The 18193-nt window shown below is 36.2% G+C and overlaps 3 protein-coding genes and 1 non-coding gene across 9 annotated transcripts; 3 read left to right on the plus strand and 1 right to left on the minus strand.

The window, feature by feature from the left end:
* Window positions 1-2156: 2156 nt before the first annotated feature.
* Window positions 2157-7998, plus strand: LOC125207277 (putative magnesium transporter NIPA4). The gene is made up of 9 exons (XM_048106550.2): window positions 2157-2728; window positions 3778-3834; window positions 6078-6168; window positions 6245-6405; window positions 6497-6624; window positions 6765-6902; window positions 7037-7129; window positions 7538-7643; window positions 7752-7998. The coding sequence occupies exons 1-9, from the start codon at window positions 2557-2559 to the stop codon at window positions 7847-7849; spliced, it is 1044 nt and encodes a 347-aa protein (XP_047962507.1). The 5' UTR covers window positions 2157-2556; the 3' UTR covers window positions 7850-7998.
* Window positions 7999-12591: 4593 nt separating this feature from the next.
* On the plus strand, window positions 12592-14654 carry LOC125205805 (small ribosomal subunit protein eS12-like). Of its 3 annotated transcripts, none has more exons than XM_048104941.2 (5): window positions 12592-12693; window positions 12952-12996; window positions 13216-13513; window positions 14140-14205; window positions 14321-14654. In XM_048104941.2, the coding sequence occupies exons 2-5, from the start codon at window positions 12989-12991 to the stop codon at window positions 14378-14380; spliced, it is 432 nt and encodes a 143-aa protein (XP_047960898.1). In that variant the 5' UTR covers window positions 12592-12693; window positions 12952-12988; the 3' UTR covers window positions 14381-14654. The 3 variants fall into 3 exon arrangements, with proteins under 3 accessions (XP_047960898.1, XP_047960899.1, XP_047960897.1); XM_048104942.2 differs by having other exon boundaries at window positions 12598-12690; XM_048104940.2 differs by having other exon boundaries at window positions 12669-12693; window positions 12955-12996.
* Window positions 13831-13925, plus strand: LOC125208688 (small nucleolar RNA Z161/Z228). The gene has a single exon (XR_007174171.1). It is a non-coding gene; the product is annotated as a small nucleolar RNA Z161/Z228 (small nucleolar RNA).
* Window positions 14655-14787: 133 nt separating the features above from the next.
* Window positions 14788-18019, minus strand: LOC125205804 (zinc finger transcription factor YY1-like). Of its 4 annotated transcripts, none has more exons than XM_089061212.1 (7): window positions 17837-18019; window positions 17648-17698; window positions 17450-17508; window positions 17043-17262; window positions 16048-16137; window positions 15695-15841; window positions 14788-15454 (listed from the first exon to the last, which is right to left on the minus strand). In XM_089061212.1, the coding sequence occupies exons 4-7, from the start codon at window positions 17232-17234 to the stop codon at window positions 14921-14923; spliced, it is 963 nt and encodes a 320-aa protein (XP_088917338.1). In that variant the 5' UTR covers window positions 17235-17262; window positions 17450-17508; window positions 17648-17698; window positions 17837-18019; the 3' UTR covers window positions 14788-14920. The 4 variants fall into 4 exon arrangements, with proteins under 4 accessions (XP_088917338.1, XP_047960896.1, XP_088917337.1 ...); XM_048104939.2 differs by having other exon boundaries at window positions 17043-17242; window positions 17648-17773; XM_089061211.1 differs by having other exon boundaries at window positions 17043-17242; window positions 17837-18018.
* Between the last annotated feature and the right edge of the window lie 174 nt (window positions 18020-18193).

Here is an 18193-nt window from a genome sequence, read left to right on the forward strand (position 1 = left end):
TCGACTTCCTCCATATGGAGTGTATGTATATTGAAACGACCCTGACTCAATATTCTTGTAGTTGGAAAAGAGCTCTAGTGTTTTACAAAGGTCAAATACAAGTCATAACAAATTATGGAAGTAACAAAGACAATGTCAGTAGAATCTAAATCACCTCTGTTCTCAGTATAGATATACCAAGCAATCATTAAGATTTTACAAGTCATAAATAAGAATGGGCTGTTGATGGCGATCTCAGCCAGATTAAAGACTGTAGAGTTATCGACAGGAACCAACAGCAAAGCCAACAACTACCAAATGCATGAGTATAAGATAGTGTAGATTGTTGCTCACCATCCTCAGCTGCTGAACGGATTTGTAAAGGGCCTTCTTTGGCACGCAAATAACTATAGCAAAATAGTAGGTCCCTGCATAGAGAAGAGACATGAAACCAAGTAAGAAGCTTCCATATGGATAAAAAAGTGTGCTATAGCATTAAGTGCACAGGACAAGCAAGTCGGACCTCCAACCCAGATAACGATGGTTGGCTTAAAACTCGCTCCTCAGCACTGCTTCCACGCATGATGGTTGTTACCTGTAATGGTACCAGTTAATAACAAGAATATCATGCAACAAGTATGTGAACATCAAGAAATAAATGGCTTGTACTGTGAACTGACCAACAGCCTTTAAATGTGCTTCCAGTCTTTCCAGCATTTCGCGAGTAATATCTACAATGACTTTCTGCTGGCGACAAGGACGGCCTGAAATGATAAACCTATGTCAAGGGCATTACTGGTCCCAAAATAGTGCATATAGAGTTTTGCAGGCCTTACAGATTATCACAAACAATATAAAGCAGTTACCTGACTTTCCAAGATGACAATTTCTTTGGGGCGTTGAAACCAAACTTGTAAATTTGAAATCTGTCATACTATGAAATAGACAAACTTAGTTACATTATAAAATAATGATCAATCATGGATTACACAACACTAGTATTTATGCCTTGAGAAGGTCGAGAGTGTGAGTAGCCATTCGGCAGTCCGAGGCGCACTTACTTCACTTCTGAGTGAGCAGCATGAGACGGAGAATTTCATTGGTGCAAGAGGATGAATTTCCAGCAAATATTCAAGCTATAATAAAAACTGTCACAAATGTGGATTTAATATCAGTATAGTAGCTATTTAGTAGTCTCTCCTTTCCTTTTTAAATTTTCCCACTCACATTTTTATTATTAGAAAAATTTATATCTTAGTATGTGTAAGTTGGCCAAGCGGTATGGTTAATGCATGAAAGTCTCGGATTAGAGACTTCCAAGGCACGATCTTTAAAATTTATGTCCATTTACCCCCCCAAAAAAAAGATAAATTTCTATCTCAAAATTATTCTCCTTTTCTCATTCCAAATTAGTATAGCATCTTTTTATGAACAAAGAAGGAGTACAAAATTAGAGAGATATAGATGACGAAATGTCTGCATAAAGAATGAAATATTGTAAACAAAAAAGAGAATTAAATTTTTTATATGGATCTTTTCTGCACTTTTAACATTTAGTTTTTGTGTATGTGTGAAATTGAAGATAGAGATGAAATTTTTAGTCATTGTGTACGTTGAAATTGCTTAAATTGAATATAGAGATGAACTATGCAAAATGGGAATGCAATTTTACCAACTTTACATTCCAAAACTAGCGGCATTACGAAAAAATCCCAAAATCTAAAAAAGTACTACCACATTCAATGATTTAAGCATCCACCACCACCTCTTCCAAATAAATAAATTGGCCTATGCTACATGTACACTCATACAAGCATTATTAAAATAAACTAATCTATATGTCCTTAGCCATAGACATATGAACACACTCTACAAACATTACAACTTGTGCAATTCATCCTCGAAGAACGCATTATTGAAGCTAGCAAAACACAATTTCTCCAAATTAAGGGTAACTTACAAAATATTGGAAGGCAAAAAATATGGTTATCATCTTTGGTGATAGTCGAAAATGTGGCTAAGATCTAATTGCCTAATAAATGGAGTACATTAGTATGTAATTATAAACTTATAGTAGTAATAATTATGGTGATATGCTACTCTATTTCTAATAAACAGAAGGTTATAGTTATCGCATTGTTGAGATGGAGTACTATTTATATATGGAGTACTATTTTGATTTCCTCAAAAATCCCCAAACACAGATACTGCTCTGTTTTCCCTTTTCTGTTTCACTGTTGTTTTCCTTTCTATTTTTGCTTCATTTTAAAAATCATCACATCAAAACCTCAGTCGAGGAGAAGTCTTAACACCGATCTGAAATATCCCACAAATATTCCCTATTTATCATCACTCCCGTCGAAGCTTCACCAATCATTAGCTACCGCCGGCAATTGCAGATCGGAACCCTACAAAATTCCATTTCATTCACTTTAATAAGAAAACATTATGGGCAGCTTGAAGCTGAAATTGATTGCGCGGATTTAGGGCGAAATTAGGAAACCCCTCCCACCTGGGCTACCTTTTTGTCGGTGTTGTTTGATATAAGGTAGTTGGGATTTCTGGGGTTTGGATAGGATGGCGTCCGAGCAGGCGGCTACGGATGCCATGTCGGATTCGTACCGGGGGATGTCGTCCGACAACATAAAGGGCTTGGTTTTAGCACTCTCTTCGAGTTTCTTCATCGGCGCCAGCTTCATTGTCAAGAAGAAGGGGCTCAAGAAAGCCGGGGCATCTGGCGTCAGAGCTGGTAATTTAATTAACGCTTCATTTCAATTTTCTTCTTCATAATTTGTGATTCTGTAGCTGCTTAACGTATTTTATCTTCCATACGATTTCTAATGAATGAGCTTCTTGCTCGAAGCTCAAATTGCTATATTTGTTAGTAATTACTAAGATCTTCAGTTTTTGGCTAAAGTACATCTAGCCTCAATGAGGAATACTGAAGCTGATCTGCACACAAGCTACGAATCTGCATTTGATGCCAAATTAAGAATTGTGGGCCTGGGGAAATTATCTGGTCAATTTATGGGTGGTTTCCTGGATCAAAAATGTACTGAAACATAATGTCCCATCACTTGTACACATGATAATCCTGCACTCAACTTTGGAGCTGATTCTGCTACTCTAATTCAAAGTACAATTAAATTATTGGAGTCCTCTATTCTTGGAGATAATTAAGTTGTTGTCAGAACCCCCTTGTGTTTGCATTTCCAATTTCACACTGTCTTTGGATCCATACTCTACGAATCAAATTGTTACACGAGAACAATCTAGCGGGAATGTATTTTTAACTGCTTCCTAATTCGTCGTGGATGGTGATTTCTTTTTCAAAAACTTGTGTGGTGAGAATTGCTGTCATGAAAATCTTTTACTTATAAAAATTGGTAATACAGATTTTTTCTTTCTTCAAGAGATGATGATAGGTCATTTTTTCTACAAATGAGACATAATAGCTTCTGCTATTCAATGCTTGCAATGTTTTTAGCTGATTTTATTAAATTTGATATTCAACAATGGCTGCTGCTTTGGTTGATAGAAGGGGCACAGTAAGAACATACTCCCCTTGAAGGCTTGCAGTATAACTGAAAATTGAATACATGATTATAATGCCAGGCCATTAAATACATTTAAATTATTTGCTTGTACTTTGCCATTGACGAGATGGTTTCTGTCACTGTACATTTGTTTTTTTATTGTGGTTTCTATCACTCTGCTAATTATAGTTGCATGTTGTTTCCATAACATGTCAGATTTATCCTTATATCCGTGGTTTTCTCTTTCTAAATTTGTCTATAGGTGTTGGAGGATATTCATATTTATATGAGCCGTTATGGTGGACTGGCATGATAACGAGTAAGTTCTATGCATATTTATATTTTTAATAAAGAACTTATGTATTTTGAGTTATACAGATATCTGTGCCACAATTTAGGAGAATACGAATGTAACTTGTTTTCTAATATATCCGGTCCGCTTCAAGTGACTTAGTATTAAATAACTCCTTGAGTGCATGGTGGTCATTACTTGTTATTCCTAATTAAAATATGAATATGCAGAGTTTGTTGATCTGTGCACCAGCTCTCTGGGTTATGAATATTCTTGCACATATGCCATGCTGAAATATTTTAAAAAGCAATAAAAGTACCACTAGCTTGCGTATCAACATTTGAAGTTGGTTAGGATATCTTGTTAATATAATGGATCATTATGAGTTTGCCAATCTAAAACTATTGACTTTATGGAAGCCGTGTAACAAAGGTTACTCTCAAAGATGAGAAGTCGAACATAAATTGTGTTCACTATATAATATGGGGATAAGTAGCAAAGTACACCCTAACCTTACTGCAGAAACACAATGGCTCCTGATTGCTCTCACCAATGTTCGCAAAAATAGGGAAAATTGCCCCCTCTCACCAAAGAAACTTAAACTCTGTTAACAAAAAATCAGTTTCTTTTCTTTTTTTTAATGGGGGGGGGGATCTAATCTCAATGGCTGCTGGCTGCTGTCGTTGTCGATGTTTTGAGTTGAGTGGTGAGGTGGAAGTTTTGTGGAGGAGCTGCGACTTCTGCGTCTAGGCTGGAGGAAGGAGAGTCGATGATGATGAATCTTTGCTATTGCTGTCCTGGTGAATTGGGAAGACGGGTGGAGTGGTTGTGTTGGGCCACATAAGATGGTGGGAGGAAAAACGGTAGAGACGGTCTCGACGGTGGTGACCTGTGGTGTTTTCGCAAGGAGGGAAGAAGTCAGGAAAGGGAAAAGGGAGAGAAGGTTGGGGCGTGAAAGGGAAATCTGGCGAAGCTAGAGGCTGAGGCATGAAACAGGGGGAGAGGGTCAAGGGAAATCAGGCTAGGCGAGATTGTCAGATGGTGCTGGAGGAGATGACGGCGCTGCTTCTGTCACAACGGCTGCGTTGGCCAGAAATTGTGAGGAATGAGAGAGGAGAGATGGATCGATATTTGGAAAGAAGAGGAGGTGGGGTGTTTCTAGCGTGAGGCGGCATGCTCGACTGCGAGAGGGAGAGAGGTGATCAGAGAGAGAAGGAGGTTGGAGTCGGTTCACGGTGAAGGAGTGACGGTGTTATAGCAGTGACAGTGGTATCTCGAACCACATCTGGCCTGAAAAAGATAGATGTTTTTATAACAGAGTTATAGGGCCTGCTAGTTTGAGGAGGCGATCTTCCCTATTTTTGGGAATTGAACAATGATAGGGAGTTTTGGTTTTAGCTGCAAATTTTTGGGGTGTATTTGCTACTTAACCCCATATATTACCTTTGACTTGCATATTTCCTCATTAGAACAACTGTTTTCCTATGCTACCAAGTTAATTCCAGGTTCTTCAAGCATGATATGAATACATTTAAACCGTTATTGGTTCAGTTAATGGCTACAAAAAAAACATGGACTATTATGAGAAAGACGCACACCGAAAGGATGTATAGTTCATACTTCTTAGTGAAGTTAATATATGAAATGCAATTGTCCAACATATATATAGGTATTTTTCCCATAACGTTTTTGAAATAATGTAGTAGAGAAACTTCTTTTGCAGTTGACAAGTGCATTGACTGAAGGTTGATCCTGATCATATCATTTTTTTGGTTATTGAGAAATTATGTTTGCATAATTAATGTTAGGAGTCCATGTTTGGTGTTTCAAATGTATTGTGTTTTACATTGTGTCTTCAAAAATCTCGTTGTAGGTGCAAACTGCGGGGACAAAATTATACTAACCAAATTTTTTCTAATTTCTATGCTGTCTATGCTATTATGCCTATTCTGCCTGGAATGTTGAAGGCCAGGATTGTTAGTTGGTGTCATATGATTTTGATATTTCCAGTATATTGTTGTCTGTTTCTTGTTGTTCTCCTCAAGAACCTTCATTAAAAAGTATTTTCGACCTACATTATTTTCATTGATTATCTTAAGCAGCAGTCAGAATACATCTAAGAGTTGACGGTTTCAGCTAGTTACTACTTTAATTTTGTCAAAATTTGGAATCATATCGTAGAGGTTACATTTCTGTTGTTACTTAGACTCTGAGATGTTACACGTCCCCAAACTGAGTATTCTCTATTGGTTTGTTTGCTGTTTCTACAGTGATTGTTGGAGAAATTGCAAATTTCGCAGCTTATGCATTTGCACCAGCCATTCTGGTTACCCCCCTTGGTGCACTCAGCATTATTATCAGGCATGACATTATCAGCCGCCTAGAGTCAGCAATTGGCACCTTATTCTGACTGCTGATTATTGCCTGTTTACTGCAGCGCTGTACTTGCACATGTTATTTTGAGGGAGAGACTACACATTTTTGGTATTCTTGGTTGCGCTTTATGTGTTGTGGGCTCCATCACAATTGTCCTACATGCTCCACAAGAACGAGAGATTGAATCTGTGAAAGAAGTGTGGGACCTTGCTACTGAGCCAGGTCACTTTAAGTGCAACTTCCTTACTGATTGGTTTGTTTTCTGCAGAATTGTTGTATAGACTGAGCTAAAGACCATGCATCTTTCCTGCAGCTTTTGTCTTCTATGCAGCTCTGGTGATAGCAGTTGTCGTCGTTCTAATATACCATTATGTACCTCAATATGGCCAAACACATATATGGTTCTATATTGGTGTTTGTTCATTAGTTGGTTCATTGTCGGTAGGTGATGCTTTTCTTATATAGTTCTCCTCTGTCAAGTGTCAACTTCTCTTAGATCCTACTTACATGAGACAGTAGAAAGGAGATTGTTTTTCTGTGCTAAATGAATGTTGAAAAACTATGTAAAATTGCCTTGGCAGGTAATGAGTGTCAAAGCACTGGGAATCGCTTTGAAGTTGACCTTATCAGGAACAAATCAGCTCATATATCCACAGACATGGGTTTTTGTGATGATCGTCCTATCCTGTGTTCTCACTCAGATGAATTACCTAAATAAGGTATTTTCCTCTATTAGTTTTGGTGATATATTTACATTCGATGGCATTAATCTTACTATTGGATGATATTATTTTATTTGGCCTTGTCTATTATGTTTCTCTGTTTACATATATCCCGGCAATCTTGAATGCAGGCTCTGGACACATTCAATACTGCTGTTGTTTCGCCAATTTACTATGTCATGTTCACATCCTTAACTATCGTGGCCAGCGTGATCATGTTCAAGGTAACCATACTGCTGCTAAAATAACTAACATGTTATTTGTAGCAGAATGCCCCTCCCTGACAATTTTGGATAAATGGATAAAGTCAATTGATGAATCTAGTTGTAGTAAGACCACCTAATAAAATAATGGAATTAAGATTCAGAATATAGGCTATTTTGTGATTTTTATGATTTGCCTCGATTTTTTGCTGTATGCTGGTTTTGTTACTTGTGATTCTTTCCTTGTTCCACCTGATCTTCACTCCACTTTACCTTTAAGCTTCGGGAATGTGTATATGTACGGATAAAATGAATGCACCATTATGTTTACCCTCCAAAATTTCATTAGTCTTGCCATTTTCATATTTACTTACGTAGCTCCTAGCCCAATGAAGGAAGAAAGTAATAAAGGGTTTTTATGTGGAGCAGGATTGGGACAGACAGAATCTGACTCAGATTGTCACGGAATTGTGTGGGTTCGTGACTATTCTCTCCGGTACCTTTCTTCTCCACAAGACAAAAGACATGGCTGATGGTATGTGAGCTTTTTACTGGCTTTGTATTACTAGTTGATATCAGATGATTTTGTTAAGCTTGCTCTTCCATTACCTGCATACATACTAAGTAACTGTTCTGTATTTAGGTTGTTCGGTGTCAAGACTTCCAAAGCACGACAATGAGGATAGTTTTGGCGAAGAAGGTATCCCTCTAAAGCGGCAGGATACATTGAGAGCAACATGATGTATGCTCTCTCTTTTTTCCTCATCTTTTTTATTCGATTTTGTAACTGCCTGTCAAGAGCGGAGAAGATATGATCTTGTATTTTTATAGTAGACACTGGATGGACCTGTCTCATTGATCTCAATATGCATGCATTGTTCTTCAACCCATCCCAGATTGCACTTTTAACTTAGATTTTCTCATTTTGTGGCGATAACAATTTTGTGTGAATAACAGGGGAAGTGGATGAGATTCATTAGTTGTTTAGTATACTACTGTGTGATTTCTTTGTTATTTGCCTAATGAGAGCTAATCTTTAAACCGGAACCATAAAATTGCCTTGGAACCGTAAATCATTGGCCCGAACCGGTAGCTCCTGTGTAAAATTATGTAAAATTGCCTTGGAACTGGAACTGGAATCGGCTATTCTTGAACCGGCGGCATCGGTAGCTTACTCATGTAAGACCTTATTCGCGTCATATATTTCCAAGTATGTTTGATCCTAATTTTGTAAACTGCCATTTACTCAAATATGCAACAAACTTATTATTACTCTAAATATAGTACATAGTAATACGTAATTAAAATATTTCTTAGTTGATGCATATGTATGTGCACGTATTTGTAAAGGAAAACACATCCATAGGTTCTTAAACAAATTTTTTATTTTAATTGGTCATTGTACTTCTAAATTTTATATCAATAGATTATTCTTAACAGATTTTATTCAATCTGTAAATACTTTACTGTTAAATATTTCCACTTCATCAATTATTATTAAAATAAACTCCACGTCATATCTTATTTAATGAAATTTGCATTTCATATTTTTCGCCATACATATTAAGAAAAGATTTGATAATTAAACATTCTAGTATCACGCCTATGCTATGCACAGGTTAATATGTTTTTAAAACATTAATTTTCAATTTTAAATTAATTAAACAAATTAGAATCAATATTAACAGTGAACAATATGAGTAACAATTATAAATTTGAAACAAATTACATAATGTAATATTTAAACATTAAATCATGTAGTAAAAAGATAAAAATCTATCACAATAAAGAATTAAATATAATGGATAATTTCTCATCATTTTTAAAACTTCTTTATACACTACATTAACTTTAAAATTAAAATCAATCCCATCATTATAAACTAAAACCTTCAATTCTTCACAATTCGTCACTCTTCAACAGAACTCGTAGGTAAAGTCGTTTGCCTCACCTAAAACCACAATAAAATAAAGAACAAAATCAATTTGCAATGCACAAAATCAATAATCAATATGTATGCAAAGCATAAGATGTATGAGACCCATGAAAGTACACAATTGAACAATGAACACCACATGATTTTGTGGAGGCTTCCTTAGCCATCCAAATCAAGAAGATATATCCAAAAATCAACCTGTTAATTTCACCAAAATCAAATATAAATATAGTAGTAATTGTATACTATCAAATTAAAGAAAAAAAATATTAATTAGAAAGAGAAATAGAAGTAAATACCGCATAGCCAAACTTGAGAAAAGAGTGTAGGAAGAAGAATAGCCACGATAATGTTGACTCAGTTGGCTCATAATCCTTAAATGAAAGATGAAAATGTTGTAATAATCTGATTCACACTGCTAAAAAGGACGGTTCATAAGATGCAAAATAATGCATACCATATATTTTTGTTTGAAAGTGTTAATGGTATGTTGTTTAATACAGGCTGCCTGCTTAGAATGATCATCTATTCTGAATGAGCTCTAGCAGTTGCAGAAATTTCAGAAATGGATGCTCTTTCTTGTTCCGACAACCCTGAGAATATAAATGATCTAAAATTTTCTTCCACATAAATCTCATTGTGCGAGTAAAAAGTTTTACTCTATACAACAGTGACCTTAACAAATCATAAACAGCAATGTATGTCTGTGTGTCTTGGTCTAGCAGTGAAGTGGTTAATGTCCAACGACATAGCTCTTTATACTCCCTCCGTCCCAATAAATATGAAACATTTGGTTTCCGGCACAGGATTTTATGCAAGTGTTGTTTTGTAAGTTAATGAAGAAAGAGTAAAGTAAGAGAGAGGGAAAAGTAGAGAGAGTGATGTTTCCATTTTAGGAAACGTTTTATTTTTAGTGGGACAACCCAAAAAGGAAAACGTTGCATTTCTAATGGGACAGTGGGAGTATTTAACATTACAATTAACAAATAAAACAATAGTAAGTGTAGAATAACTGACAGTCAAAGGAATAATATCTTTGCAACTCTCTTCAGCATAACTCTCACAGATTCTATCTCAACATCGCGTAGTTCATTACTCTCACTGAAACTCCTGAAGAGAAGGTTCCAAAAAAATTGTCATGCGGTATTAAGTTTTCACTAAAAGCATGGCTTCCACTGATGTGCATTTAAGAATCTTAGATTTTGAGCAAATCCATACAACTGCGTGTCAAACATATGCATGAAAAACATCCACTGTTGGAAATCTCAATAAAACTGAAAGTGCACATACAACAAAAGACGAAGACCAAAAGAAGCCGACCATCTCTTTATGTCTACGCATGCAGTCAGAAACTAAGGTGGTCACATCAGCAATAAGCTTCTGCGCATCTGTCCTGGACTGTTCCTGCTTATACAAATCTTAATAAACTCGAAGAAATACAGTCAATTTCATTCTGACAATTAACCATTTATTCATCAAACCTCATAAGCTTTGGAAAAGTCAGTAATGCACTTTGTCTGAACTTCATCAACTTTAGTTGCATGACTCCCAAGCCTTTTTGATTCTTCAGAAAGCTTTTCGATAAATCCATGAAGAGATTATGAGGTATTCATCATGTGCGCATTTTAATATAGGACGGCCATTGTGATAAAAAGATGCAAACCTTCTTATTTTGCCAATAATATAATTCTTAGTATAATTAACTTCCCACTCACTCACGTATGAAACATGGGACTCTAAGTGGATTATATATTTATTAGAATTAATTTCTGAATTTTATATTAATTGCATTTACATCCCTCAACATAAAATGATTATTCAAAACCTCCCAAAATTCTCCTTTTATATTGTATAGATTACACCTACCCTACACTTGAACCTCTTAAAATAAATTCTTAATAGCTGTCATAGTTCTTGTTCCCAATATTGAATGAAAGTTCTTGTTCCTGCTTGTTTTCAATACGCAGAGAGAAGAGAAAATTTTTTGTTTGATTACAAGGGCTGAAACTTAATGAAGAAGATTGATTTAAGCGCACGTTAATTGAAGTTTGAATATTACTAATTGTTTGGTTCTGTTTAGAGAAAAAGATTGATATAAGCGCAGGTTAATTGAAGTTTTAATATTACTAATTGTTTGGTTTCAAGCGTAGGTTTCAGTAATATAAATTTGACAAAAATACTATTTGGATCTCTTTATAAAATTTCATGTTTTTATCTTTATGTTTTTTCCAACTAAGATATTATATGGAATATATTTAAATAATTAATATATGATGTGTTATTTCAAAACAAAATAGTTAATGGTTCCGTTAAATAAGGATTGTAAGAGCATCCACAGTAGGGGCGGCGCACCAGCCGGCCCGGAATCGCCTTAGCCGCGGCGAACTATAGTGGAGGAAGCTTCCGGCACGGCGTGGACATCTGGGATGGGGCGGAAGGCCCTCCGCCACTTACTCGCCGAGGACGCGCCGAGAGTCGGCTAGCCGCGGCGGTGCCCGCGGCAACCTATTGTGCGGTGGGTGAGCCGCGGTGGCGCCGATTTTGAATTTTGATTTTTTTTTCGTTTTCAAAAGGAAGAGAGAAAGAGGAGAAGAATGAGGAAGAAGATGAAAAGCAGGGATTTGAATGGATTAATTTTGGGCTTTTTAAAATGAGGAAGAATATAGGTTATTTTTGGGCTTTTTTAAATGGGTTTTGATTATTTCGGGCAAATGAGTCCAATCAAAATGATTTGGTTTTTGGCCATTAGTTTTATTTTTTTTATTAAATTATATATTTTTTCTAATTATTTTTTGGCCAATAATTTTAATATTCATTGAAAAAATAAGCAAAAAATAAAATAAAGTGAAATGTGGCCAAAAAAAGAGTCAATTATTGCGGTGGAAACTTTTTTTTGTAGCTGTGGACAAATCAGAAGTGCCTGAGGACAAAAAAAAAGTGGCTTGTCCGGGAAGTGTCCTTCCTACTGTGGATGCTCTAATATATCAAATACTATAAAAAAACAGAGATTTGCTAAACACGCTACTACTACGATATTAAATGTTAAAATATGTTAATTGTAGTTATTAATTATAATATGGTCTGTAATTTTTATGAAATCAAATTATTTCAATAACGAGTCTTTTAATTTTGTATCGAGCACACTTAAATATTTTCCAGCGAAAATGTTCAACAGAAGTTGGGCTATTGTGGACTAGAACAAACACTATAAGTCAAAGGATCATTGTGAAAACGAAAATTACAAAAAATTTCAAAATTATTAGCCATTTTGAAAATGATTAAGTTTTATATAGGTTCACAATATGATTAATAACTTGGCAAACACCAACTTAATATAATACTACTCCATAAGAAATGCTTAACACATGAAACAATGTATACATTCAAATTTAGTTATTTCATCCTATATATAGACATAGATCCGCATGCAATATGTTATCCAATAAAATAAAGTTGCATTTAAAAATCAGGCAATAAATTACTACGGATTATAATAATTGGCTAAACTGACAAAAACCCAAGGGGCATTTAAGTAAATTGAAAAACTTCACCCAGGTTAGGGTTTAAGCTGTATAAATCATCTCTTATTTCATAATCTTACCACTTCAGCCGATTTCGTACGCAGCGCCGCTCACTCCGCCACCAGGTAGTTGTACATTTAGATGCTGTATTTGCAGATTTTGATGTGCTTATTACTGATTTTGTGTTTAAACAACTGGATTTTATTGCTTTATTCAGTAGTTGCGAAGTTTGGAATTTGTAGGATACTGATCATGCCTAGTTGAAGTTTACGGTTTTACCAATCTGTGCTGGAGTGATTTAAGTTGGCAGATCATTTTAGCTTATTTCAGTTAAAATGGCGAATTCATGAGGAATTTTATTAACTTCGTTCCTTTACAATTGACAGCAGGTTAGAGGCTTCGGAAGTCGGATCTGGGAGAAAAATGTCGGGGTAATTGGATAGTTTATATTCGTAAATTACATCGAATGTTGTTGTGCGTATCTGGATTATACAGTTACATGCGTTACTAATGTACCTTGTGAAAGCGAGATGCTAAAATACAATTTCTATCCAAACCTAGTTTATATGTATTATGAATGTGTGTATGGTTTCGTTAGTTAGCTGCAAGACTGTTTCAGTACTTAGCATGTCTAATTTGTTAATTCACAGTGAGGATGCTGTTGTTGCTGATGCTCCAGCTCCAGTTCCAGCTCCAGCTCTTGGGGAGCCCATGGATATCATGACTGCTTTGCAGCTGGTTCTGAGGAAGTCCAGGGCCCACAGTGGCCTTTCTCGGGGGCTCCATGAAGCTGCCAAGGTCATTGAGAAGCATGCTGCTCAGCTTTGTGTCTTGGCAGAGGACTGTGACCAGGCAGATTATGTCAAATTGGTGAAAGCACTCTGTGCTGATCACAATGTTAGCTTGATAACTGTGCCTAGTGCTAAAACTCTTGGCGAGTGGGCCGGGGTAAGTGATGCCATTTCGTCTATATAATCATTTTTGGGTCAAGTTGGGTATGTATTTGTGGATTGGGTACATGGGGCTGAAGTTTGACTCTTTGGCACTTCCACTGCCTTGGAGATGAATGCAGCACCCAATATCAACTTGTTCCTTCAGTTTAATTCAGATAGACATTCTCCTATGTATCTTGAACATCTGAGGGAGCAACATCAGTTTTTAGCTTTTCTTATCTAAATGCTTAACCATAATCTAGTATTTATGATAGAATTATGAGAATTGAGAGGCTGGGATAGAAAATACATACAGAGAATTGTGTTTGTGTGAGGCCAAAGGATGATTGTGGATTTAAATTTCTCATGACGGTCTTCTGATACACTTTGTGTGAATATTGATGCAATAATCCATTTTTCTCATGGCACGCCTTTATACATTTGCCCAGTATGTAGTTAAAGGTAAGACTGTGTTTTTGTATTGTTTAACTATCATGCATAAATAATGATTGATAAAAGTGTTGTGTGGGATGATTTCATGGCACAGATTGGAAATCCCAAGCCTCTAAAATCTCTATCTTGTCTTCTAATGTTTTCATCTTTTATTGTTGATTTTCACACCTTTTTATTTATTTTTTTCAGCTATGCAAGATTGACTCTGAAGGAAAAGCAAGGAAGGTGGTGGGCTGTGCATGCGTTGTTGTGAAGGTTTGAGCTTTGACTTTAGTCCTTGTGGAGTTACCCCCAATGCTTTTGCCTCTTTAAATACCAGGAAAATCAAATAAATTTCAACTCATGATCACGATGATATTGTTTTTTGCAGGATTACGGGGAAGAAAGCGAGGGTCTGCATATCGTCCAGGAATATGTGAAATCTCATTAAAACAGTTATCAGGATTTGTTTAACCCTTGGGCATGAAGAGCATTCCTGATTGTGATTCTAGTGCCCCTAGTCTCATTTTTCATCACTTTGTGCATCATAGTCTAGAGAGATTGAACCATGGCTTTACATGTATTGAGAGATTGAACCATCACTTTGTTTATCTGTTGATGTTGGTGTAAGTTTTATCCCTTTGGTGCTTCATACTCTAGTGAGATTTGTACCATGGCTTTACATGTACTGATTTTTATGGAAGTTATCTAGAATCTTTTTCCTATTTTTTACTGTTTATGTTTGTTCAAGTTTCTGCTAATTTTATTAATGAATCTTCATAAAGAAGAGGTAAAATTTCTCTTGGTTAGAAGATTTCCTTGAGAATAAATAGCTGAAAATTTTGATTGCTCTTGAAATTCTTAATGGTAATGAATCACTAAAGTCGTATCTAATGCTGATCTGGCTATAAAGAATTAGTATCTTTTAGTCTACAGCTGTTATTTGAAGATCTGAAAAAATGCACTCTTATGTTCACAGCAAAATTTTAACTTAATCTTCATATTCTGTCTCTTCATCGTCATCCTCTTTATTGTCACCATACCTCCACCCATCTGCAATATTCTCTCGTTCCTCTTCCGTCTCTTCACTATCTTCTTCGTATATTTTTTCCTTGAGAGGCCGATGTTTCTTTGCCAAATTCAAATTGACAGGGGAAATAGTAGTAGTCTTACGATGAGAAACCTTCGAAGGTGGCAACTTCAGGTTTGGCTTTGGCCTGCTTCGTTTTTGGGCCTTACCGTTGCTACGTTTGCCAGCAAATGCATCTTGATCACTGCCTTCATCTATCTCTTGTTCAGTTTTTGGTTTGTTGGCTTTCGCATTCTCATCTGGAAAATGACCAGGATGCTCTCGCCTCAGATGAAGATTCAGCTTGTATTCATGAATGTATGCCTTCTCACACCCTTCATATGGACAGCCATATGGTCGGTCTGATGATGCAGGGCCCGTTGCTCCTGTAGTAGACTTAGGAGTTTTCATGGGCTTTTCTGGAGGCATAACGTATTTGGGTGTTTCCATCACATTCTGCATGAATTGCTAACCATTAGGTATAGTTCAAGATTTAGCATTAATCAAAAAACAATAATGACCAATCTCATGCTTAACGCTCTTGACATTCCCACACCATATGAAAGGGCGCAGTTTAATAACTAAAGGTTCGACGAGTGCAATGACAAAGAAGCACTAGTCTTAGCAAGAACATAACAAATGAGAAACACATGCCATGAAAGATATTAAGCAGAAGACAGTGAAGGTATAACTGACCGCCTTCCCGTGATGAGATGCAACATGATTCTTTAGCTTGTATTCATGGGCGTATCGTTTTCCACAATCAGGATACAGACAAATATGATAGTTCTCCTGTGCATGCGTTTTCATATGTGACCTAAGATTGAAGTCCAAAGAGAACGCCTGCATAACAGAAAATTATAAGATGTGTGAAACAAGTAGCAATTTGGGGTTTCTCAGAATCAGGAGCGAAGAATTAGCACCCACTGGCACTCACGCTTGTTACACATAAGACCAAACAGAAAGACTGATGATGGCTCATAGAGAAGATGCTTAGTTGGATTTTCTTTTTGGGATGGCAGTGACAATAAATAAGCTAGTGTACTAACCTTACCACAGCCTTCATGTGGACACACAAAGTCTCTCTCCCCAGTATGTATTAAAAAATGCCTCTTTAGCTTTGAACTGTCCAAAAATTTCTGCAAATACACAGCAACAGAATTCAGATGACAGAGACGGTATAAAGAGATTAACAGCATCATATGATAGGAGAGGCACATAACTCTCTTTGAATATCCAACTTTCTTAAGAATAATATGCCTTCCAATTTCAAAAGCCCCTTCCAGTCACACTTTAGTTAGGATGCTAAGTACTATACTTGTTTATTAGAAACATATGCAAGATAAAATTTTCATGATACCTATGAAAAATACAGAGATTCAGATTTCCTTGTTTCGATTAGTAGCAACTCAACATACTAACAATATAACATCTCATTCACTACCACTTCACAAGGGTAGCTAGTTGTCCCAAAAACTTCTAGTACTAAAAAAGAACAGTAAAGTAACCAGCAGAAACAACATAGTTCTATCTCAAACCGAAATTTGGCTTAAGTTAAAAGTTAAAACAAAATGAATCATAGGAAGATAGTTTAGAGGTAAACTGAAAGTGCAGGAATTTCCTTCCAATTGCTCAGTTTAGTTTCCTTCACTTTCAATGAGGTATTGACTACAGTTAACTAAATTCCACAAGTTCTTTCTTAAGTAAACCATTCATATAATATACTCGTATCATGCAATCATTTCCCTTCTTTTTATTACAATGATCTAATGTCTGTTTAGGTGGAGACTGTTCAGTTAATTCATGGCATTCACTTAGATAATGAAATAGTTCTGATTCCCTTCCAGCCTCCACACAAAGCGAACAATTAGGATAACATCTAGCAACCACTTTTGGTCTAAATAGTGTTCCTCATACTTTTTGGTTTAGGTTTATACAGCTGTAGCATATTTTACTCGGACTAAATAATATTAGTTCTAGGTGTTTTCATCCTCTAATAAAGACAGTTATGCTAATTATGTTAGAATTCACTAAAGCAATATACCTTCCCACAATTCTCATAATGGCAAACATATTGTCTCTCCCCATGAATATGAGAGTGCTTCCTCAATGTTCCAGCATCTATAAATGTCTTTCCACAGCCTTCATAACTGCACAAGAAGAGAACTTCTGTTGTGGGTTCAGGCTCGGAATCCACCGCCTCTGGCTCTTTAGACTTCTCCTTCATGGCCCTCATCGTCACCTCTGAAATCGAATACAAGCAGCTTCGCAGGTCAAATATATTTGGCATTGTCTGCCAATCAAGTATCACACAAATGCAAAAAGAAATTACAACTTGTTGTATGCTTTTTTAGGCCAATCTTCTACAACAATCACATACACGTGAAAAACCAACACACAATTACACTGATCAATAATATGACAGAAAAATTAAAAACCATTGATACTCACCATTAACCCATTTCAAGACAAGGCATTTCCCACCATTTGAAACAGTATCTTGCGGCACCCTGAAAATGATTTCAAGAAATTAGTAACTTCTAGAATTACACAAATTAAAATCAATTGAAAAAATTGGGGGGAAACACGAACTCATCATCTAACTAAAATTCAATTTGCGCAGAAAGAATTAAAGTTGTCTTCTTTTACCATTCCTTGAACCATTTAACAGCAGGAGCTCTGGAGCGGGATATGGGACGTCTGTCAAACAGAGTGTGAGTCTCCATGGCCAGAAGGAAGGTCAATTTGTCGAATCAATTGAAGAAGCTTGAGCAACTAAAATTAGGGTTAGGGTTAGGGTAAGGGTAGGAAGAGGTGTGCCAGAAAGTAGAGATTTACCAGAATATTAAAGAGCGAGAGCTGTAATTTGGAAGTTTTAAGAGAGAGAGAGTTTCAATCCGCCATTGTTCCATTCCTCCAACACCGGTTCGGGTTTGCATGCAGATACACCGGTCCGACCATTTCTATTTTCTAATTTATCTCACACAACGTCTTCCCTTTCGCAAAATTAGTAATCTAGTTATCATATTCATGGGATTAATTAATGGGCCTAAATTTTGATCGAAATTTGTTACAGTTATTTTATATACTAGTATGTAGTATACTGCCAAACTTTTCCATGGGTTCGTATTATGTTGGACAGCAACGATCTGAAACATTACTTGAGTACAATTTTCTCCCAATTTTTGCTGAAAT

Source organism: Salvia hispanica, chromosome 6, assembly GCF_029641045.1.
Source record: "Salvia hispanica isolate PSC_SH4W2 chromosome 6, Shi_PSC_v1, whole genome shotgun sequence".
NCBI classification, from domain to species: Eukaryota; Viridiplantae; Streptophyta; class Magnoliopsida; order Lamiales; family Lamiaceae; genus Salvia; species Salvia hispanica.